This window comes from Lithobates pipiens, unplaced genomic scaffold (genome assembly GCF_037356315.1).
Source record: "Lithobates pipiens isolate NorthernLeopardFrog02 unplaced genomic scaffold, aLitPip1_a1.2 Scaffold_18, whole genome shotgun sequence".
NCBI classification, from domain to species: domain Eukaryota; kingdom Metazoa; phylum Chordata; class Amphibia; order Anura; family Ranidae; genus Lithobates; species Lithobates pipiens.
The window spans coordinates 261098528-261122672 of NW_027507758.1; the positions used below are offsets into that span (position 1 = coordinate 261098528).

The following is a 24145-nucleotide window of genomic DNA, read 5'->3' on the forward strand; positions in this document are numbered from 1 at the left end:
CCACCATGGCCAAGACCAAAGCGCTATCCAAGGATGTCAGGGACAAGATTGTAGACCTAAACAAGGCTGGAATGGGCTACAAGACCATTGCTAAGCAGTTTGACAAGAGGGTGACAAAAGTTGGTGCGGCTTTTTCAAATGGAAGAAGCACAAAATAACTTTCTCTATAATTAATGGGACTAGACATGGGTGTGCCTTATCCCCCGCTACTCTTCTCTCTTTGATTCTTATGGCATGCTATAAAACTTGAAGATCAATTTTGGCAAATCGGAGGCTATGGGGGTGGGCGTTCCTCCTGCGCTGCTTTTGACCTTTAGACAAAGCTTCAAGTTTAAATGGACTGAGATAGCTTTAAAATATTTAGGAACTTACATTCCTTCTGACATGTCCTCGGTCTTTGAACTAGATTTCCCCCCTCACCTGACCACAACCTGTGTTTAGTTGGGGATTTGGCATTGGGGCTTGCATTCATAGTTTGGACGATGTAACCTTCTCAAAATGTGTATTTTACCTAAGTATTTATATCACTTCAAAGCCCTGCCAATCAACATACCGTTCGACTACTTTAAACAGATTTACTCCTTATTCATTACATTTATATGGGCACACAAGTGACCTTGCATTCCCCGATGCCAGCTGAACCTGCCTAAACACTGCGGGGGAATTGCAATTTCTGACATTCTGAAGTACAGGTGATCCACTTGGGAAGGCTTAAAGATTGGAACCTTCATTCGGCTGGCAAACACGGGGTGCAGATTGAACAAGCCCAGACAGATGTTCAACTGAAGGGGGCACCATGGTGTTTGGACGACTTACCGCCCGACATAAAACTACACCCCCCTAATAGGCCCCACAGTCCGCTTATTCTCACTTATATTTTCACAAACTTCTCTCTCGTCCTCCAACTCGCCCCTGCTGCCCATCCTTGGGAATCCACGGATCATCTCAGGTATGAGAGACCATCATTTCAACACTTTATGACAGGATAACTGTTTTCTGGCATCATGTTTTCTAATCTCAGGCCATTGGCATTCCGTCTCTTCATTAATGGAACCCACCGGTCCCTTTCATTTGCCATTTTGGAGTGCCTTACAACTTCACGTCCTCCATTCCATACAGGACCCACAGAGATTTGGTCGACAATTGTCCACATTTAAAGAGTACTGCTCAGATGATGGGACACTGGCACAAGTGCTCTCAAAAATGTACAGTTTACTGATTACTTTGGAGAAGGACCTGAATCGTAAGTTCACACCTGACCAACTACAAAAGATTATTAGGTTCTCGCTGAAATCATCCATCTGCACAAAAATTCAGGAAACCAATTACAAAATACTGACGCAGTGGTACCGTCCCCCGCAGATGTTACATAAATTTTACCTTGAGGTGGCTGATCGCTGTTGGAGGTGCCAGGAGGAGGGAGGTACGATGTTTCACATTTTCTGGTCCTGCCCTAGGTTAGTAGCATATTGGAGAGACAGAAAATTATACAAAAATTCACTGACTACCAAAGTGGAAGAGAGCAATAAAATGGAAGATTTCACACTTTAAACACAACGTAAACACAAACAACTCAGAGTTGTGGAGATGGTGGAATATGTTTGTCCTCTCTAAAGAGGGTCTAGCCTTGCTTGGCACAAGTTTTTGGCAGCTGTATCCTGATTAACTAATGTCCAACTCCTACCCAGGACTCCCTTCCCTCTTTCTCCCCCCACTCCTCCTTCCCTCTCTTCCTCTTTTCTTTCTCTATTTTTGGTTCACTTTTCTTCTTTCCTTTCTCTTGATACTATGAAAATAGAAAATGGTAGAGGCAGTCCTAGATCCTATTGCTAACGGCTTGTCCCTTAGCGGACTCATTACATGGTTAAGTTACATATTAACTGTATCAGGGTACTGTTACATGTATCCTAAATTGATAGTTGGATGTATACAGTTTACTCACATTTGACTGTCAAATAAGTGCTATTGGTTAAGCATTGTCAATGTAATAACTTGGATATGCTTCTTGTGTTTTTAAATAAAATATTTGAAAAAAATAAAATATGTGGAGGGAGCGGAAGTTTCGAGTTGCCAAATGTCAGCCTCGAACCGTTAATGACTTGGAGAGGATCTGCAAAGAGAAGTGTGACCAAATCTCCCCTGATGTTTGCAAACCTGGTGGCCAACTACAAGAAACGACTGGCCTCTGTGATGTCATGTTTTGCCAAGGGGTCAAATACTATTTATTGTTCTGTCTTACTGTTTAAACCTACCAATAAAAATTATAGACTGGTCATTTCTTTGTCAATGGGCAAATGTACAAAATCAACAGGGGATCAAATACTTTTTTCCCCTGACTGTATACTACTGCACAAAGCATGGCTTTGACTTCTGTTTCTGCCAGCTGTCCTTTTAACTAGAGTCTTTAGTTAGTGAAATTTTATTGGACTGCCCTTCAGCTGGGAATAGAATTTCCCATTTCCTTTTGCAAGTGTGGTGTTACCCTACCCTTGCTACGTGTCTCACATGTCTATCATGCTGCATTTTTTGAAAATTACAGTTTCTACAGTCAGTAGAGAGATACACTTTTTGCATTGGTTAGAACATTTATATCCCAATTGATGTTCAGCTGAAAACAGTAACAGTAAGGTGTCAATCTTTCAATGGATTTCTTGAAACCGTGGGGCAAGCAGTATGCAATTGACTGGTACCCTGACATTAAAACCACTGTACTGAAATATACTGTATATGTGTATGGCCAGAGGGGAATGGGTTAAACACCACTAGTATAAAATATAGTGCCCTGCTCTAAATGGCAGAAAAGGACTGAAGCTGTCTATGGGGAGGTAGTAGTCTCTCTGCAATGGTCGGACCAACTCCCTATTTATTCAGACCTACAGCTCTGCATCAACAAGGCTCACACTCCTATCCAGTTGCATAGCTGTAGGGCTGACCATGCAAGGGGTGTGCTGAACTGCAGAGAAGAGCACTGCTTTCACACAGAGAACAGTGGTCCTTATCTGTAACTTAAAGCACAGCATATTATGTTGGCACTTGGGGTGCTTTACAAGTAAAAACAGTAAGACATTTACAACTTACTGTTTTCTTCACCCTATTTCCAGCTGAAATTCCCTTGGGCTTTAAAAGAAACCCTTATTAAAACATATTACTCCATATATAAAAATTAAATCCCAACTTCAGGAAACTTGACATTTTTCTTTTGCAGTGGGGCTGTGCCCCCACTGCAAGGGTAAACCGCTTGATTAGGTCTAAGGAGCATGGAAATGTAGACTTGCCGACCAGATCCTCTGCACTTTTGTGCTGCTAGATTGGTCCCCCCATGTTCCATCTGTCTAAAGTCTATAGCCCTGCAATGGATGCAAGTATAACAAGAGGAAGTCCACTGCCAGAGCATGGGTGAGTACCGTGTGCCAGGAGGATCGAGTAAGTAATATACTTTTACTCTCTCACAGACCTAAACAAGCTGTTTACCCTTGTAGTGCAGGCACATACCTGCTTCAAGGGAGAAGCAGGTTGGGCTTTAATTTTTATATAGATACAATTTTTATGGAGTTGATCTTTGAGAATTCATAATATGCTGTTCAGATGCAGATCACTTTATAACTTTATAGAAAATAGAACAAGTCTCAGGGCTGTTACTTTACAACTTACAACTCCGCACACAACTAACTACAAATGCATTATGAAAGTTGTCTTTGATGTTCTCTACAAGGCTGTCCTAATTTACTTATTACATATATTAAATTGATTTTCCAGAATAATCCAAAATTCAAGCCCTATTTTGGGCTCACTTTTCATATCCTTATTGTGTGTTTGTTTCACAGATGATATTCAGTTTTTCAGATTTACAGTATAACGCTTTTAGAGTGCTGTTATAACTGAATTGTGAGGTTGGGATGGCAGATTCCACTTTAGAAACCCTGTTACCAAAAATCTAAAATCATGGCTTTTAGGACTTAAAGATGCGGGGAAGGGGGTGGATTCTTCCAAATTTTAAGAGAGCGGGGATTTGCTTTGGTGAAAAGCCAGGCCTTCACTCTATAAATTGGGTTGACAGCTTGTATGGTGGGTATTCTAAAACACCTTTTTTTGGTATATGTGTGTGTGTGTGTATGTATATATATATATATATATATATATATATATATATATATATATATATATATATATATATATATATATATATATATATATATATATATATATATATATATAAAGCATCATTTCTGTAACTGCACAGTTTTACTTGCTTAAGCTTATATCAAACTAACATTTTTTTTTCTCTTTTTTTCTTTCTCTATTCCTCTCACATGCACATTATTCTCACTTTTTTGTCCTGCAATTTTGCATTTGAATGCACACTCATGTCCACCTGCTACTGGTGTGGTTGAAACAGCTCAGTCACGCATCATCACAGTCACCCAATCACTGCTCTCATACCATACTTGAAAACTTACCAACCATCCCTGAGATAGATGTATTTTCAGACATTTCAGAGGATGATGCATTGGGAGAACAGCATGATGAACCTTCTAGTGGTTTAGAGGTTAACATCTGTGACAATAATACAGATGGCATATTTACAGATCAGGACAATATATCGCCTAAAATATCACAATATTCCACTGATGCAGGCAGCCACATTCCTCTTGTAGATTGTAGTAACAATCATTCTATAAATTGTAAGAAAATTGAATTTTTCTTCTCATTTAGCTTTTGTAAGATTTTTCCTTTAAAATTCCCTTCTTTGCTTGATGAGGATGGGTACATTAGTTTCCCCAGTCTCCCAGATGTCTGTGTCTCTTTCCTCCCACCAGGCTTCCAACGCTATATCCCAATTACATCCCCTTCCTTCATTCCTTCTCTCCTTCTCATCTTTGTGCTGCTTCTTTCCACCTCCCAGTCTGTGCCATTTTCATTGACCCTTTCCCTTCCTCTCGCTCTGTCCCTCTGCTACCTTGAGCCTAAGGCGACATCTTGGGGCTCCTTTTATGACCATGACCTGAATAACAAAGCAGCAGAAGAGGTGTGTAACATAACTGATTTAAGTTGCCACTTGCATTTAGGCTTCACTTCTGTATGTTTTTTATCTGATAAAGATCATCAGTATAGAAATGCATGGGGGGGGGGGGGCAAATTAATAGAGTTAGGAAAATATTGGAAACTTTTTCAGGTTCTTATTGCTGTTTGTATGCCTATTAGGGATACAGACCCTAAAAAGTGAGAGAAGCCCCACCTTTGACAGTTCTCATTGTAAACCATGTACCCTTCGAAAGACATCCCCTTAAGTTTTGGATGGAATTCCATTTACAGTTGTACTTGGGAGACCAGAATCCAGAATAAAGGGACTTTAGTGCATGTTCAACACTTCCCAATAAATTACATATAAAGTTTCAATCAAGTCTTTTTAGACATATTTTTAATATATTTTAATACTAAAGTTTTTCAAATACAGTATGTTACAACATTTAGTGCTATACTGTACGAATAGGAATAGCTTTTTACAAAAAAGTAACATTTAAAAATCTTAATTCTAATATAGTTTGCAAAGATATATTTTTCATGTATGCAGACTGTATTTGTTCACTATACATGGACACTCTGCTTCTTGTTTGGCAGTACTCTGTATGATGACTGTGTTAGTCTTCTCTAGTTAAGTTGTAATCTTAAAATGACAGACTGTCTATAACTAATTGAAATTATCTTAAGTCATTAAAGCGGACTTGTATCCACTGCAGGCTCCCTCAGCACTTGGTATATTGCGCAAAAGCATAGCATCGATCATATTATGGCTTCCTTACCTCCTAGTGTATCTTTCTCTAAAGATGGGAGGTCCATCTGTCACTGCCACAGCTATCTTCACTTGGTCATCTTCTGAGTTCAGAGTTTTCCGAATTATTTGAAGTCATGAAGGAAAGTGTGATTTGATAAAAAAAAAATTTATAAGCTAAACTGACCTCCTTCCAATGTTTTTGTTTTATATTGGCTGACGTGGGGAATAGCCAAACCCACTATCAGGTTTTTATTGCTGTCTCTCTTAGAGAGATTTCCCTAGTTGAGGATACAGTGATGAAACACATTTTTTGTTTTTTCTAGCAATAAAAATGTGACACATGTTCTAACTTTTCTTAATTCTATCAACATCCCAAGAAAACATGTTGGCTGGAGTTGCACGCTAAGTTTATGTAGGCCCTTGATCAAATATTTGCAAGCATAGGTTGCCCCATCAGGCAGTCATACTGTACAAAGGGGAATTGGGAGCAAGCCTCTATTGATATGTCATATCTAACATGTAAGTTGCCATAAAGGACTGATTAACAAAATACATATGGACAAACTGAACACCCAATGAATCTGTGAAATAGGACAGCAGTGCTTTTCATAAAGCCAGTGTATTTTGCTAGCTACCTTCAAGCAGTCAAAGTAATCTTAAAAGTTGTACACTACAGTCCAGTACCTGAATACTAGCACATTCTGTAATATTGGTTAATGTATTGCACATTTCTTTGCATTAATTCCAATTTTTCTTACTACCGGTGATTTAATATGCTACAGCTGGAAAAGGAAGAGGATGAGATCCTGGAACAGGTGTTGAATGCTACTTTGGAACATTTTTGCCTGCCAAATGTTTCTACAAGTGTATGTGTAAAAAAGTGTAGTGTGCTTGTTGTCATCTTGCTGCTCTGCTTGTATTGAGTTTCATTTCAGGTCTTTGTTCTGTGCCTGTTCCAGCAGCATGACAACTCTCCCATGTTTATAGTGGTCATTAAGTAGAGAAAGCATCACTCACATCTCACAGGTCATGAGAGAAACGTGGTTTCTTCCTTTGCTGAGCTGTCCATCTTCAGAGTGGTAGTTGCCTGACTGACGCACAGGGTCACTATTGTTTTTATTAGTTTGAGTCACTAATAACCAATAGTTCTAGGCTTTATGTATACATGTTCTGCATCAGTAACCCTGAAGATACAGCCAGCATAAAAGCAGGACAACTAGTGTTTTCAGAAGGTGTTAAGCCCATGTATTTCTCACTGACAAGTTAGCACTGTTAAAGTGGAAGTAAACTCCCCTATCGTTTTCAGCTAAGGAAGCTGCCATCTTTGCCTCTGTTTAATCTTCAACTGCTATGGTGCTGCACATGTGATTCGTTATGACACCAGCCATTGGATGGTTTGATAGTTTGGCTGAGAGCACAGCCAATATGCAGTTAGCATTCCCAGGATGCCTTTTTTTTTTAACTGTTTAAATCAATGGGTTTACTTCCACTTTAAAGACTGCTACTTACAGGACAAGAACAACTTTGTTGTCTGAACATTTGCACATCAGCCTGTTTCCCAACCACGACCTGCTTGTTTATTTTGCTTTATATTTTCATTTTCCAATTTCGCAGAGCAAGTCTTTGAGAATACAAGGAGAAAATATTTATGTCAGACATAGCAATTTAATGTTGGAGGTTTGTATAATGCAACCTGTTAATCTGCCTTTGTTAAAAAGGTGGGGCTGGCACATGCAGGCTGCTGCTAAGAACACAAGCATGAAATGCATGGGCACAGGCCTGCCAGAGTGCATGCTATGACTTCTGAGAGTCTGTCTGAATCTTGCCTTTTTGGATACATCATTCAGTGTTGTGGGTGGCAACTGGGAGTAGCAGCCCTGTACATTGGCCAGGCAGAACAGATGTTTATATCTATTACCACGTCTGCTTGAAAGTTACGAAACCATGGGAGAGAACATGTTACAGCAAAGTTAGGCTTCTAGAAAAAGTGGCTGACATAAGGCTGCCCTTTATTGATCAGATGTGTAGCTTAACATAATTGGGAATTTTTGTGATTAAGACTCAAGCAAGCACAAAAGCACACAAGTATTGGCAGTACTTATTATTTGCAAAGCTTTCACAGCATGTCTAATGCTACATTCACATGAGTGACTAGTACCAGTGCAAATGACAGTGGTAGGAATTTGCTGATGCCTGCAGCTATCTTAGCCACCAGTGAGTTGCTAGTTGTGGCTCCGAGCCTTGTACGCTTCAATGACAAGTTGGCAGCAGCTCCAGCTACCCATGGCAGTACACCCAAACAGCAATTGCCTGCAGTGATCACTGTTGGAAACCCACAAAGTGTATCCTGGAGCGATCACTGCAGGTAATGGCAGGCTGGACAGACAGCCATGGATAGTTTCAACCACCGCCATCCTGTCATTGAAGTATATAGGTGGCTGCAGCTAGCCATTCACAGGTGACAAAAATAGCTGCAGGAATCTTGCCATTGTCATTCACAGTAGGACTAGTTGTGCGTACAAATTTAGCCTAAAACTCTGTGACCAGTTCAGGATAGTTACCTTTTGCGTGGCAAATTGCTAAGATAGACAATCACCTGTCTGTGGAAAGTCTTAATAGTTTGTTGCCCCTGGCAACTATTAACATTTGCCATTCATTCTTTTCCTTGACTTGCTAAAAAAAGATAGCTGTAGCCCTGGCCCCTGATTGTGCTTATTTCATATGCTTTGTAAATGTTAAACCTAGTGATTTATTCATATACATTTGTGTCTACACGTTGCCTTTGGAGAACTATGTTTAACATTGCATAAAGTTTATATATAATAGCACTTTCCAATCGCTTTCATACATACCTGATATTCGTTAGATTAAAGAATGTGCTTGCTAAGTCCAGCTGGAGTGGGAATCCCATAACAGTTCAGAACCCAGCCTGTTTATGTGCAGGAAAAGCCACAAATGGGGTCTGTACCACCTATCTTGCTTAGGTGCTTTGGAAGAAGGTGAACTCTAAACTCTCATATGTGTCTTAGAGAACATGATAAAATAGTATCATTGCTTTACTTTTACTATCAATATATTTATTTTAGTAACAGATTTTATAACAACTTGTACTGACCTGGGCTGCCCACCAATCCTTATGTCACATCAAGTCATTAGTCTTTGTTTCTGTCTGTTCTTCTAACATTTTTATTGTTATGTCATTTGCCAGGTTATAACAGCCACACTAACTGACGATTTTTGCTTTTTTGCAGCTTTCTTAACAAGTGCAATTGATTTCAAGGTTTATCAATCAAAGATTTTCTCTGGCTTTGTGCTGCCCGTGGAGAAATTGTTAATTTTTTTTTTCCCCTCTATAATTATATGGAAATGGAGAAATAATAACAATAGGATACAAAGCCAGAAACGTCTTTGGTTAATTTTTTTTATATAATTTGTTTCTTTTAAGAAAAATGTCTGATCTGATAAGGCCTTTTGAGATATGCTGAGTGCCAAGCAGCCAATATATAGTATGTATCATTTAGTATTTATTCTTAACCGCTTCCTGCCCGCCCTATAGCCGAATGCCGGCCTTAGGGCGGGCGGCTTCCTACGCCTGGCCGTCCCTGGACGGCCTGGTGTTTACTTCCGCAATGCACGCCGCCGCGGGCGCGCATCGCGGAAGTTCTGTGTTTGCCGTGTCCCCCGGGGACAGGCAAACACAGATCGCTGTAAACGGCCAATCACAGCGGCCGTTTACAGCGTGATCGGCGTGTCCAATGGGAGATGATCTCATATGTAAACATATGAGATCATCTCTCAGCGCCGCTCTCCCTCCTCACACAGACAGCGTGTGAGAGGGGAGAGAAGAACGGCTGCAGCAGCCGTCAGTGTAAAAAAGAAAAAAAAAAAAAAAAAAGTAAAAAAAAAGTTTAATAAAAAGTGCCATCCTCCCCCAGAGCCATCCTCCCCCAGTGCCACCCCCCCCCCCAGTGCCATGCCCCCCCCCCAGTGCCATCCTGCCCCAGTGCCATCCTGCCCCAGTGCCATCCTGCCCCAGTGCCATCCGCCCCAGTGCCATCCGCCCCAGTGCCATCCTGCCCCAGTGCCATCCGCCCCAGTGCCATCCGCCCCAGTGCCATCCGCCCAGTGCCATCCACCCCAGTGCAATCCACCCCACCCCAGTGCCACCTGCCCGCAGTGCTATCTGTCCCCAGTGCCACCTGTTGTCAGTGCCATTTGTCCCCAGTGCCATCTGTCATCAGTGCCACGTATAAGTGGCATCTGTCATCAGTGCCACGTGTTATTAGTGCCACATAGTGCCATCTGTCATCAGTGCCACGTATTAGTGCCATCTGTCATCAGTGCCACGTATCAGTGCCATTTGTCATCAGTGCCACCTGTCAGTGTCACGTGCCATCTGTTGTCAGTGTCACGTGTCATCATTGCCACTTATCAGTGCCATCTGTCATCAGTGTCACGTGTCATTGGTGCCACGTATTAGTGCCATCTGTCACCGGTGGCACGTATTAGTGCCACGTATTAGTGCCACATGTCATCAGTGCCACGTATTAGTGCCACGTGTCATCAGTGCCACATATTAGTGCCACGTGTCATCAGTGCCACGTATTAGTGCCACGTGTCATCAGTGCCACGTATTAGTGCCACGTGTCATCAGTGCCACATATTAGTGTCATCTGTCATCAGTGCCACGTGTCATCAGTGCCACGTATAAGTGTCATCATTGCCACGTATCAGTGCCATCTGTCATCAGTGTCACGTGTCATTGTCCTGGTATTTCAAAAGTGTAATAAGTAGTCAACAAGTTAGATGTGTAATTTATGCTCCTAGAACACGTGATGGCGCTCCCTGCATGTTGGGCCTCTCTATGTGGCCAGGCTGCGAAAAAGTCCCACACATGTGGTATTGTAATACTCAGGAGGAGTAGCAGAATTTTTTGGGGGGTGTCATTTGTGGTATACACATGCCACGTGAGAGAAATAACCTATTACAATGACAATTTTGTGGAGAAAAATAAAGAAAATGAAAAATCTTCATTTTGCAAAGAATTGTGGGAAAAAAATGACAACATCAAAAAGCTCACCATGCCTCTTACTAAATACCTTGCAATGTCTACTTTCCAAAAAGGGGTCATTTGGGGGGTATTTGTACTTTCCTGACTTGTTTGGGTCACAAGAAGCGAGATAGGCCACCAGTACATCAGATGTGATCAATTTTGTGCGATTCGCACCACAGCTTGTAGACTCTCTAACTTTCACAAAGACCAAATAATATCCACTAATTTGGGTTATTTTTACCAAAGATATGTAGCAGTATAAATTGTGGCCAAAATTTATGAAAAAAAATTAATAATTTGCATAATTCTGTCACAGAAACAAAGAAATATGCGTTTTTTTTCAAAATTTTCGGTCTTTTTTCATTTATAGCGCAAAAAATAAAAACCCCAGAGGTGATCAAATACCACCAAAAGAAAGCTCTATTTGTGGGAAAAAAAGGACACAAAATTCATTTGGGTACAGTGTTGCATGACTGAGTAATTGTCATTCAAAGTGTGAGAGCACCGAAAGCTGAAAATTGGTCTGGGCAGGAAGGGTGTTTAAGTGCCCAGTAAGCAAGTGGTTAAATAGTGTCCTTGGAATTTCCTTTTTACTAGATTACCGACTACATGTTGGTGGTATTCTAAATGGTGAAGTCCCCCCGTCCCCCCCAGTACCTCTTTTAATAAACACTTCCTTTCTCAAATCAGACATATTTCTTTAACATTTAATTAGAGCTAACATAATTTAACCCACATTTGTGTTTTTCGTTTGTGTTTTTTTTCCTTACTTAATGTCAGGATTTGGATAAGTCTCCAGAGGAAATATTGAAACATCAGGCTAGCATTAGTGAGCTCAAGCGCAGTTTCATGGAATCCACCCCAGAACCTCGTCCCAATGAATGGGAAAAGCGTTGTATCACACCTATATCCCTCCAAGCACAAGGGGTATGTTAAAGCTTTCTTCTTGTACATGCACCCCGAAGTATGAAGGTAGTATGTGTTATATGTGTCTATTACAAACAAATTCAACAAAATATTTCTGTTAGATACCAAATCTGAACCACTGGTGTAAAAATATGTCAGTTAAAAAGAGTAGCATGGTTAATGAATGGAAGAAATACTTTATTTTGCTGGTTATATGAGAATGTGACATATGTAGCTTTATGGGACCATGTAAAATAATACTAAAGTTTTGATATCAGAGACTGATAAACTGTATAATAGGAAAATGTTTCAATTTTGGAGTCTGCTATATAAAAACTAGTACTGCATAAAATAATTGACAGCCATCAGCTTTCATTATACTATACTACATCTGGTTGCTAGGGGAAAAAAGCCTTAATTCTCTTTGCCCTAGTAATCATAGAGTGCTGCTATGTACAAATGTCTTACAACTTATACCAAAGGGTAAGCCATCACCTATCTAATTGGTGTTAAATTTCTATTTTATTATTTGTCATTTATATTTTAAAAGGTTTTTAAGTGTTAACTTGAGTAACATAATGACATTATCAAAAGGTGTTTGGTTTACTAAACGGTGTTTGTCAGTTAAGTTTTAGAGGGCCCACATTCTCTTATGTACACTTGACTGTTGGAAGCATTCCTGTTTCCAGTAACACTTTTTTTTTTTTGTGTGGAGTAAAGCTACAGAAGATATTCGCATTGTGGTAATGCTTAATAAGTTAAATTTACTAAGCTATAACAATTCTTTTTCCTAATAACCATATTAACAAGAGAGCCAGCGAAAGTTTAAAATAAATCCCCTGGCTAAAAACATTTGTTATGATAGAGAATGTATAAAAAAAATAACTTGGTGAACTGAACTGAATGTCAGTTTGAGTCTCATGAAAAGAATAAATTCTATGAACTGTTTTGCTGTGCTAGAGTTAAAGATGTCTTAGTATAAGTAATACATTGATTTATGTTGTGTACGGTATGTATAATATGCATCTAAGGGAAAACATATCTCCTTTTTGGTTGGCTGAATAAGGAGCTATAAGATAAATCCTAAGGGGTGAAGATTTTGAACTTAAAGCCTCAATCGCACAGGCACAAAGGCCCGTGCAGAGTGAATAAGGCATTTGTTTTTGCATGTGGAGCCGCTTAGAGTTGTATAGGCCAGTGATTCTCAGCCTCAGTCCTCAAGTACCCCCAACGGGCCATGTTTTGGAAACTTCCCATAGACAAAATAGCCCTTACCAATACAATGTCGTTGATATTTATTTAAGGAAGCTGTAAAGTAAAGGAAAACCTGGCCCGTTGGGGATACTGAGGTTGATAACCATAAATGTAGGCAGCCTGCGCTAATAAAAGAAAATGCAGTGACTGTATGGACTCCAGCACACAGCCAAACAGGGACGTGTTTGTGATCCCAAAGAAGACCGTGTGTATGAGACTGTGTACCCGACCCTGTCTGCCTGTCAAAATCGTCTGTATGCTGAAGTCTGTACAGCCACTGCGCATCCATCCATTAGCACAGGCTGCCTGCACACAGCTTCACCCACATTAACAAATGCCTCGTTCACATTCTACAGGCCTTTGCATCCATGCGAATGCAGTCCTATGTCACGTAAACCCGATCGGACTATCCGGAGGACTTAGTCCGGCGGACAATTCGATTGTACATTGGCTCCAGTGGACTTTTTTTTCCCAAAAGTCCGGTGGACTTAGAAATAAGACTTGCTTCAAAATTGTCCGCCGGACTCGGCTTTTTAGCGGGAATCCGTTCATCTGTGTGCTAGTCCGAACGGACTAAAACCAACGCTACAGAAGCTATTGGCTACTGGCTATGAACTTCCTTATTCTACGTCATCACGTTCGAATCCGCCGGACTTTTGGAGTGATCGTGTGTGGCCAAGTCCATTCGCTTGAGAGTCCGGCGGACCTCAGCTGCAAAGTCCATCGGATTGTCCGCTGGACAGTCAGATCTTGTGTACGCGGCATTAGACTTTCATATAAGTTTTATGTGAAATCTGTTACCATGTCAACACGGATGTTGTTACTTTTTTTTTCAAATGATGTAGGTTATTGCAACTTTTATTATTAAGAAATAAGAGCTCTGCCTGTTTTACAATATGAACACTAATTTTATTCATTATTGTACAAGTCAACAAAGCAAAATGTGCAGAATTGCAGTATATTTTCCCCACTTTTAACATAATGCAAAGTTGAGAGATTGTGGTTTAGAATCCCGAGAGCATGGGGATTTAGGTAATTCTATACAGAATATGAATAAAACAAGTTTTTCTATCTGGCATATAAAGGCACTGTTGGGCTCTGGAGGCAAAGGATTATTTTCCTGGGTGTGTGCTATGCATTTAATATACCTTAATAGCTGAAATTTTGTTAATGCTCATCAGACCTTTGTGCTTTTGTATTGACGTTTCCACACTTTTTCTCTAGCTTTTTTCTCTTTCTTTCTGTTAACTCTGCTCTCCGCTCTCTAACTTATCTAGAGCTTAGAAGAAGAGATAACATCAATTCTGTTTAGTAAAGACAGCTTTTCCACCTTCACCACATCTTATCAGCGGACCAAAGAGGAGAATGTAGTGAATGATAGCCTTCCTTCTGATTTGCTTAATGTTTCCCATTCCCCTCCACTGCCTGAGGTGCACTTCTTTTCTTTTCTTCATTCTTTTCAATACTATATTTATTACTGATCGTTTCTATCCATGCATTTTTGATAAGACACTGGTATTTTGCTATGAGAAGGAAATCTTCAAGAATAAGTCCTTAGTTTTAGGGCCCAATAATGCTCATGCGTTTTGGTGAGTTTCAGTCACACTCACATTACCATGTGTTGCATTAACAACTTTTTCACACTGAGGTTGAATTACTAAAAGAAAATATACTGTGCTCTGCAAGTGCAGTTGCTCTAATCATGTGCAAGCAAAAATTTAGTTTTGTTTTCCTTTTGCATGATCATCTCAGATCTAGAGCAACTGCACTTGCAGTGCACAGACTATTTACCTCTAGTAAATCAACCCCATTGTATCCTTGTGACACACCACGATGTGTGAGCACATAGTCCTAACATTATAAATAAAACGTGTTTGCACATCTGCTCTATCTTTCAGAATAATTTGGAAATAATGACCTGTCTGTGTGTTGTTTTTTTTTTTTTTTTTTTTTTCATTGTTGCAAGATGTGAAATAGGGTGTCATAGGTCTTTAGAACGCACATTTAAAATTACAAATAAAATGCACCTGAATAGTAGATGCATAGGTGTGAATGGGCCCTAGGTAAAAAAAAAAAAAAGGCATGTAGTATTAGTAGTGTGTTACCACACGCAGGGATAGCGCAATGCGGTGCCATTCAAGACAGATGGCACTAATACGCATAACATGAATTGCAGTAATGTGTACACTAAGGCAACACTCCAGAAAAGTGTGAATGTTTTTTTTTTTTTTTTTTTTATAGAGAGCAGGCAATAGACCTAAATGACCAATTTGTTTGCTTTAAAAGCTATGGATAACCTCCAAAAATAATCATGCAGTATATACACATATTTATTTGTATAAGTTCTCTAAAACAGTGGTCAACCCTGTCCTCAGGGCCCACTAACAGGCCAGGTTTTATGCATTACCTTGGGGAGATGCAGACTAGAATACTGCAATCACTGAGCAGAAAATTGTATCACCTGTGATGTATTTCGGTTATCTTGCGAACCTGGCCTGTTAGTGGGCCCTGAGGACAGGGTTGATGACCACTGCTCTAAAAAAACATAATAAATTGGTATTTGAGTTGATTTTGTGAAGCCCTTTGCAAACTGTTGGCTATATAAATCCTGTATAACAATAATTATTTTCATCATCAAAGGATATATTTGCCTCCAACAATACAAGTCTGACACAATATAATCCTTCCCCCACTTTGCTATGTCGTTTCCTAGCTGGGTTTTTCTTTTTTTTTTTTTCTTTTACGATTGCAGAGTTGTCTCCTGACTTTTTCTGCTGTCATCAAGACAGAAAGTGAGAGGAAATGAGGGATATAGCAATAAAAGCTCATTGTGGGGAAGAGTTAAATTTTTATTATTCTTTGTAATCCCACAAGGCGGTGATGCTGAACTCTGGTGTAGAAAAAAACTAATTCTAACTAACAATTCAAATTCCAGAAATGGACCAGGGACTGTGGAATATGGTACTTGTAGTGAGCATAGAGAAGTGCACATAAGGGCCGGTTCACACAGCGAGCCGCGGCGAGGCGTCTCCGACTTACCTCGCCGCGACTTGCGGGGAGCTCAGCGGCGACTTGCAGAGGACTTCTGCATAGAAGTCAATGCAAGTCGCCCCCGAAGTCGCCCCGAAGTAGTACAGGAACCTTTTTTCTGAGTCGGAGCGACTCGAGTCGCTCCTCTCAGAACGGTTCCATAGTACTGAATGGGGGCGACTTGCGGGAGCGAGGCGAGGCCAGCCGTGTCGCCTCGCCTCGCGTCGCAGTGTGAACCGGCCCTTACTGCAACTAATGTGCATTTCTCATTTCAAACTGAAGTGAGGTAGAAAATGAGATGTTGGGAACGTTACAAAAAGTCAAGAAAACACAATTTTATGAAAAATTGATTACCAGAGCCATTAAGTAGTGAATGTACATGCATTATTAAAGCACAAAATCAAGAAAACCAGCGCTATTGAAACCGCCAATTTATAATCAAAGTCTATGAAATTATGTTTTCACTCTAAATTCTCACCAGATGAAATGTCCCATCATACTTCTGGGTCAAATTTAGGCTGAAACGATAAAGACCCTGTCCACCTTAGCCAAAAAGAAAAACTATTTTTGCCAGAGTTCCACCTTTGTAAGTCATGTAATTACTATAAGAATTAATGCTATGAATTACATTATTTATGGAAAAAGAAAACAGTTTGTTATGCCCCAGACTTTAAAAGAGAAGTATGGGTTTGGGGGTTTTTTTGTTTTGTTTTTTTGGTTAATACATACAGTGAGGGAAAAAAGTATTTAATCCCCTGCTGATTTTGTATATTTGTCCACAGACAAAGAAAAGATAAGTCTATAATTTTAATACTTGGTTTATTTTAACAGTGAGAAACAGAAAAACACATTTCAAAATAGTAATAAATTGATTTGCATTTTAATGAGGGAAATCAGTATTTCATCCCCTATCAGCAAGATTTCTGGCTCCCAGGTGTCTTCTATACAGGTAACAGTAAATGGAGTGCTCCTAATCTCAGCTTGTTACCTGTATAAAAGACACCTGTCCACAGAAGCAATCAGCCAGATTACAATCTCTCCACCATGGCCAAGACCAAAGGGCTGTCCAAGGATGTCAGGAACAAGAATGTAGCCCTACATAAGGCTGAAATGGGCTACAAGACCATCTCCAAGCAACTTAGTGAGAGGATGACAACAGTTGGTGCGATTATACGCAAATGGAAGAAACCCAAAATAACTCAATCTCAATTAGCTTGAGGCTACATGCAAGATCTTGCCTCGTGGAGTTCCAATGATAACATTGAAGAATCAGCCCAGAACTACACTGGAGAATCTTGTCAATGATCTCAGTCCTGCAGCGCCCGCCAGTCCACCTGCTCAAAGTACTGTCTGAAGTTTGCTAATGAACTTCTGGATAATTCAGAGGAGAACTGGGTGGAAATGTGGTCAGATGAGACCAAAGTCGAGCTCTTTGGCATCAACTCAACTCGTGTTTGGAGGAGGAATGCTGCCTATGACCACAAGAACACCATCCCCACCATCAAACATGGAGGTGGAAACATTATGCTTTGGGGGTGTTTTTCTGTTAAGGGGACAGGACAACTTCACCGCATCAAAAGGACCATGGACAGGGCCATGTACCATCAAATCTTGGGTGAGAACCCCCTTCCCTTCGCCAAGGCATTGAAAATGGGCCATGGATGGGTATTCCAGCATGACTATGGCCCAAAGCACATGGCCAAGGCAACAATGGAGTGGCTAAAGAAGCAGCTCATTAAGGTCCTGGAATGACTGAGCCAGTCACCAGATCTTAATCCCATAGAAAACATGTGGAGGGCGCTGAAGGTTCGAGTTACCAGTTGTCAGCTTCAAAACCTTAATGACTTGGAGAGGATCTGCAAAAAGGTGGATCAAAATCCCTCCTGAGACGTGTGCAAACCTGGTGGCCAACTACAAGAATCGTCTGACCTCTGTGATTGCCAACAACGGTTTTACCACCAAGTACGAAGTCCTGTTTTGCGAAGGGGTCAAATACTTATTTCACTCATTAAAATGCAAATCAATTTATAACTTTTTTTAAATGTTTTTCTGGATTTTTTTGTTGTTCTGTCTCTCGTTAAATAACCCTACCATTAAAATTATAGACTGATCATTTCTTTGTCAGTGAGCGAACGTACAAAATCAGCAGGGATCTAATACGTTTTTTCCCCCACTGTACCTAGGTAAATGCAGCATGGTTCTGATGCTGCATCTGTCCCCTGGCACTTGGTTCTGACAGCTCCCCGAGCAGAGGCTGCTGTCAGTCTCTGCTCTGCCCCCCTCCTTGCTCACTGGAGCGCTGGGCTGTGGGGGGGGCGGGGGCAGCCGGCTCAGGCTCTCAGCGGCTCCCCGAGAGCCCGAGCCAGGTGTTGGTGATGACGCGGTGCCTGGACCAACTTCTGTGACATCAGCAGAGAGTGGACTTGAGCCTGCTCTCTACTGAAAACAGGTCACAGAAGTGCAAAACATATGGCACTCCTGTGATCCATAGATGTAGTGCAACCAAATGAGCTTTGCCATTACTTCTCCTTTAAGACCTTATGCACACTGGACATTTTGCAAACATTCCTAGAAGCAATGTTTTGGCAGAAAACAAGCCTGACCAATCTAAAATTGTTTAAAGCTTCTACAAGCTTTTAAGCGTGTTTACAGTCATCAAGAGCTTGGGCATTAATTCATTTAATTGGCCAGAATATTAGCGTTTAGGGACATTTAGACACGTTTAGCAACATCAAGCATTTTTTTATGCAAAATCTCTGCTCATCCTGGACACACTGGCAGTGTTTTTTCTAATTCTTATTTATTTTTTATATGCCTCTAAAAACTCCTGCCACTAAATGCTGCTAAAGGCCTATATACACATAGGCTAGCATGTAGTGGAGTTTAGCGGCAGGAAAAAAAATGCCAGACACCCCTGCTAGCAGCTAGAAAATGTCCAGTGTGCATGAGGCCTAAATGGGTTCTTCTAAAAAGCAGTTTGAATAGCGCTTTATTTATTTTAATCTTTAAACATAAATCGTGATGCATTGCTACTCTAAAACAGCAAACATTTTACTTTAAGTGCACAGTTGAGGACACAGGACTAATTTATAGACCATGGGTTACATTCCACTGCTTTCAGGTGATACTGGCAATTGTTTTTCTAGGAATGACCCCAGTGCACCCTAATAAAACTTCACCCACTCCCTGGGAGTCCATTTGTTTGCTAGTGTCCTTAGGTGATGGACCTCTTCCCATATAGAGAAGTTTCTAAGCCATCCTTTAAAAAAAAAAAATAATAATTCTGTTGTGTTTTTTTTTTTTTTTTTTCACAAGTGAAAAATCTATCTAGATTCAACTGCTTATTGCCTCGGGCCTCAGTATTAGTTTCCTGATTGGTTATCCTCGATGATCATCTTGGTAACCGTACCTGGCCATTGCAGCAGAGCCAGCCTATAATGTTTGGGCACTGGACTTTGTGTTTGGTGCTCACCTTGGCACATGATGCATCGAGTGTAGTAAGACGCAGGGTGCTATACAAGTTCAGGGCCGTTGTCTATACCTATGGCACCCAGACCCTGAAGACCCCTTCAATGGGTATGTCCACCATGATGGGTGAAGTTTGGTTCCCTTCGGGACCCTGCAGCATGCATAAGATTAGACAGGACTTCTCTGTATATACAGCATGACCAGGTCCTGTTTTGCATGTGCAATGTTATTCATGTTATTTTATAATCCCCCTCTGTAAAGTCTCTACCATGTTGGTGGCAGGTAACGTTTTCCTTTATAACATTTGGTGGGTTTTACCCACTCCACAATGTTGCTTGAGTAGTAACAGAATTACAACTTGCCTTTCCTCTGACAACACAAGATGCATGTCAGTCGATAACCTGACTGAATGATTTTCTAGATACACAGCAACAGGACATCAGTCAGCACCAGGGTTATAGCAGCTCCTTTCCCTCTCCAGACAAGCAAATGTCCTCTGCATCCATTTCATAGATTCCCTCACTTGGCAATGGTGAAGACCAGGCACAGAGGCACTGACAAAAAAGGTCCTATTAATATTCATGCTATAGGCAGCAATGAGGAATAGAAGGGAAATGCTCAGGGTGATTTCCACCGTTGGCACACTTTTTGATGCTGTTCATACTAGCCTTTGCTAGCAGCCCTGGAATCCCCTCGGCCTTAACTAGCTCCTTGGGGAAACAAAATGGCTAGAAAGGGTTAGAAACACCTTTTCCTCGCACACACAAACTCACTGTGCTTTGCATGAGGATTAACCAAATTGCAAACAGGTATTCCTTCCTCCAAGACTCGTTGCTGAGTAATGTCTTAGGGAAAAAGAATTTATGAACAAATGATCTGTTCCAGTAGTGGATCCTGACATTTCTGTTCTCAACAGGCATCTCACTGTTTCTGTTCCCTCAGAATGCTTAGAAACCCTATTAAAGACAACCCTTGCTCTCGCTGGTCCTGGCTTGCAACCCGCTAATACAACTATGTCTTTTTGTCAGATTGTTGCTAACTGAACTGGGTAAACTAATAGAGAGCGTGATCCTGTGTTTGTGGACCCTGTTCTGCTGGAACAATTGCTGCTCATGTCCTTTTGTTTATTCTCTAGGGAATGTACATCGTTTTCTAGAATAATGCTGCTCTCTATGAATGTGTCTATGAATTTTGAGGGTAGACATTGTCAGCTGAACCCACTTCCAAAATTGAGTCTTTTACGAATGCCTGTTGGTGAACCCTGTTTGGTAAATGCTTTGATCAGTTTGTCGAGGAAGATACAGGGGAGTGGAAAGTGCCTCTGCGCCACAAAAAACAGCCTATGGCTACTACCTGTTTCTACTGAAAGGGGTTCTTTCAGTCATCCCAAGCATCCTACTGCAAGTGAAATATGAGTCCATCCCTTTGTTGCAAGCCTTTGACACAGGAGCCCTGTTCACTATGAAGGCCCACCCTCTCCCTCTGGAGGGGTGCATGTGTTCGCATTTGTGCCAGTATGGATCAGAAGAATCCTGGATCTTTGTCAAATCTGTCGTTTCCAGGGGCTACAAAATATATTTTCTGAAAGATAATAGATTTCCAACTCCATAGTAAAATTGGAAAATCATTCCGTCCTCTTCCTGAAATGTGATAAGATGCAAGCCTTATGGGCTCTGGGTGGGGTCTGTCGTTCCATGACATTTCAGGGAACCTGGTCACTACAGGAAAATATGCTTCCCATTAGCTTTCTAAAAATGTGAGCCATTAAACTGACTCTCCTACGCTGGACCCCTCTCCTACACAGTGACCCAGTCAGGGTGCAGTTGGAAAATACCCCAGCTGTGTCCTACATAACCCACCAAGGGGATACCAGAAGCCAGGCAGCCCTCAAGGTAAGCAGTCCTGATTTTCTCCTAGGTGGATGTGATGATGTTACAAAACTCTGATATCTACATACATGGAGTGGAAATTTGGCAAGCAGACTTCCTGAGTCTCCAACATCTGGACTCAGGAGACTGGTCCCTCTACCGAGAAATCTTCCTGAACTTTCGTCATAAATGTGTCATACCAGATGTGGACATCATGGTTTTCAGATTCAACAAAAAAAATAGTGGCCAGGTCTAGTGATCCCCTGGTTCTCGTGATGAATGCCATGGTTATTCCTTGGTCTGCGTTCAGACTGGTATATGCATTCCCTCCAGTGAGTCTTCTTCCTTGACTACTCTGCAAGACAGAAAAACAGATTCTGGTTATCCTTCTCTCCATAGATTGGCCCAAGATAACTTGGTACACAGACATGCATAAACTCCTGGAGAACAAGCCTTTTGGTCCATCTTGATTCCCAGTCACTGCCTTTAAAAGCATGGGTGTTGAAACTCAGGTCCTAAATTAGCATTTCTGACTTTTCGTCATTCCCACCTTACTCCGGGCCAGAAAAATTATCTCTTATTGCATCTACCTTTTAACCTGAAAGACATACTCTGGCTGATGCAAGACCAGGCATTTCAACTCCTTGGAATATGCCAGTTTACATATTCTAGTCTTCCTCCAGTCTGCTTGGACCATCATTGAGTTCTTAGTACTCTAGAGGGGACGATTTCTGGGTTATGCTATGCATTCCAGAAATTTTTGCATTTGAACCCTTGTCAAGTTTTTTTGTACAAGGAGTTGCTCATTTCAGTACCCCACTTAAACCTACCATGTCTCCCTGGGATCTGAACCTGGTACTTTTGATTCTTCAAAGACCTTCCTTTAAACCAATACAGTAAATTCCAAGGTGATCTTGAGACCAATATCTGCTTTTCTCCCCAAGGTGCTCTTTCACATTATTGAAGATATTATTCTCCTTTCCCTATGTCCAAGGGAAAGGACATAGGGATACTCCTTTCCCTTTGTCACGCCAAGGAGATTTCACATCGCTGCCTGGATGTGTTCAGAGCTGTTGGGGTCAACCTAGCTACATCTTGCTTCAGTAAAGAGACTCCCTCTTTGTCGTCTGTAAAGGTCCCAAGAATGGACATTCTGCTTCCTTTTGCAACATTTCTAGGTGACTTATGCCCTTAAGGTGGGAGGTTCCTCTCCCATATAAAGCCCCATTCCACCAGATCGTTCTGTGTTTCTTGGGCTTTTCAGCATCAAGCACACAGGTATGCAAGGCTGCTACCTGGCCCTCTGTTCATACCGTCTCAAAGTTTTACCCGATAGCTCTCCAGGCCTCTGCTGATGCGAGCTGCAGTCGCAAAGTGCTTCAAACTGACATATAAGAGTTTTGGGTCTGTTGACCATTGTTTTCGGTGGGCCTGTTTGCCAAATTGTTCCCCGCCCCTCCGTTTATTGAATGGGGATTCCCTATGGTCAATCAATACAAGTCCTGTACGATTATGATAATGGAAGTTCTGACTTCCTGGACAATCCATACCTTGGAGTACTTTACAGGATTTCGGTACCTTCTGTCCTCTGTTTCACGTTGTTGCTTGCTGCAGAACTTTGTGCAGTGGTTTGAGGTTATATATAAGGGTGCACTGGGGTCGTTCCCAGCAAAGCTTTTGCAAATTTCCAATGTTGAAGATAGTGTGTAATCTATAGTCTATGGATACAAGTCTCAGGTCCTTTAGTATACTCCAAGATATGGAATTTACAGGTATGTCAAAATTCAATTTTTTTGGTTTTAATTCATCGTGCATCTATATCCCAAAAAATGTAATGGTTCAGACTACATTGTGCTATGCATGCTGTGGCCTTCAGAAACCATGTATTCAAACATTGGAATAGGTGAAGGGTAGCAAATAGTAACTAGGGCACTTTCCTGCATTCAGGGACTTAAGATGAGTGTGGTGAAATTTGTGTAGCAATTAATTATTTAAAGAGGGAGTCCATCTAAAAAAAAAAAAAATAATTGAAAGCCAGCAGCTACAAATACTGCAGCTGCTGACTTTTAATAAATGGACACTTACCTGTCCTGGAGTCCAGCGATGTCGGCAGCTGAATCCGAGCAATCACATGGCTCTCGGCTGCTGCCGGCGCCATTCTCGGTGAGGGAATCGGCAAGTGAAGCGTTGCGGCTTCACTTCCCGATTTCCTACTGCACGTGCGCGAGTTGCGCAGCGCAATGAGAATGGTCCGCGCTGTGTCTGGGACCCGTGTGTATCCCAGCAGACAGCGTGGTGGGACTGGAAGAGGCATAGACTCCAGTGGGAGTCTATGCCAGGAAGTGGGTGCACATACTTGTCTTAGACAGGTATCTGCACGACACCGGAGGGGGGGAGGGTTCTGAAAAGCGGAGGTTAAATTTTTGTGTGAATCTCGGCTTTAACTTATTTTCTTGCTGGTTACTGTAGATTAAGACTGGTCCTCTCTGCTTTCCTTTTTCAAACTGGCTTTGTATCATCTGGTTTGCATTTGATTTTAAAAGTGTATTAACCCCTAATGTTTAACTTTTCTTATTTGCCGTCTTTTGATCTGGTAAATATACAATCAAACATGTTTTGATGCATCTCTTCAAGTGTCAAAAATACCTGTTGACCTTAACAGTAAACCAATGCTGCCCTGTACACTCTGCGATTTTGCCTCAAACAATGTTATCAGAAAGTGTGTTAGGACTACAAATCACCTTCCTTCTGTTATTGAGTAGATGAGAGGGGGCAGTGTTCTGTAGTCCTAAC

The 24145-nt window shown here is 41.2% G+C and overlaps 1 protein-coding gene across 14 annotated transcripts in view; it reads left to right on the top strand.

Annotated features, from left to right (window-relative positions):
* The window catches only part of EPB41L2 (erythrocyte membrane protein band 4.1 like 2), a 351078-nt gene that overhangs the window by 290673 nt on the left and 36260 nt on the right, over positions 1 to 24145 (top strand). For 4 of the 14 annotated variants that reach the window (XM_077486872.1, XM_077486875.1, XM_077486869.1 and 1 more), the window contains 4 exons: positions 4397 to 5026; positions 6556 to 6588; positions 11607 to 11753; positions 14264 to 14416. The exons of 2 other annotated variants lie outside the window; for them this stretch is intronic. In XM_077486872.1, coding sequence (XP_077342998.1) covers positions 4397 to 5026; positions 6556 to 6588; positions 11607 to 11753; positions 14264 to 14416 — 963 coding nt within the window. Of the gene's footprint in view, positions 1 to 4396; positions 5027 to 6555; positions 6589 to 7387; positions 7451 to 11606; positions 11754 to 14263; positions 14417 to 24145 lie in introns of all 14 variants that reach the window. 8 more of the 14 variants (XM_077486879.1, XM_077486873.1, XM_077486880.1 and 5 more) reach the window with 5 other exon arrangements.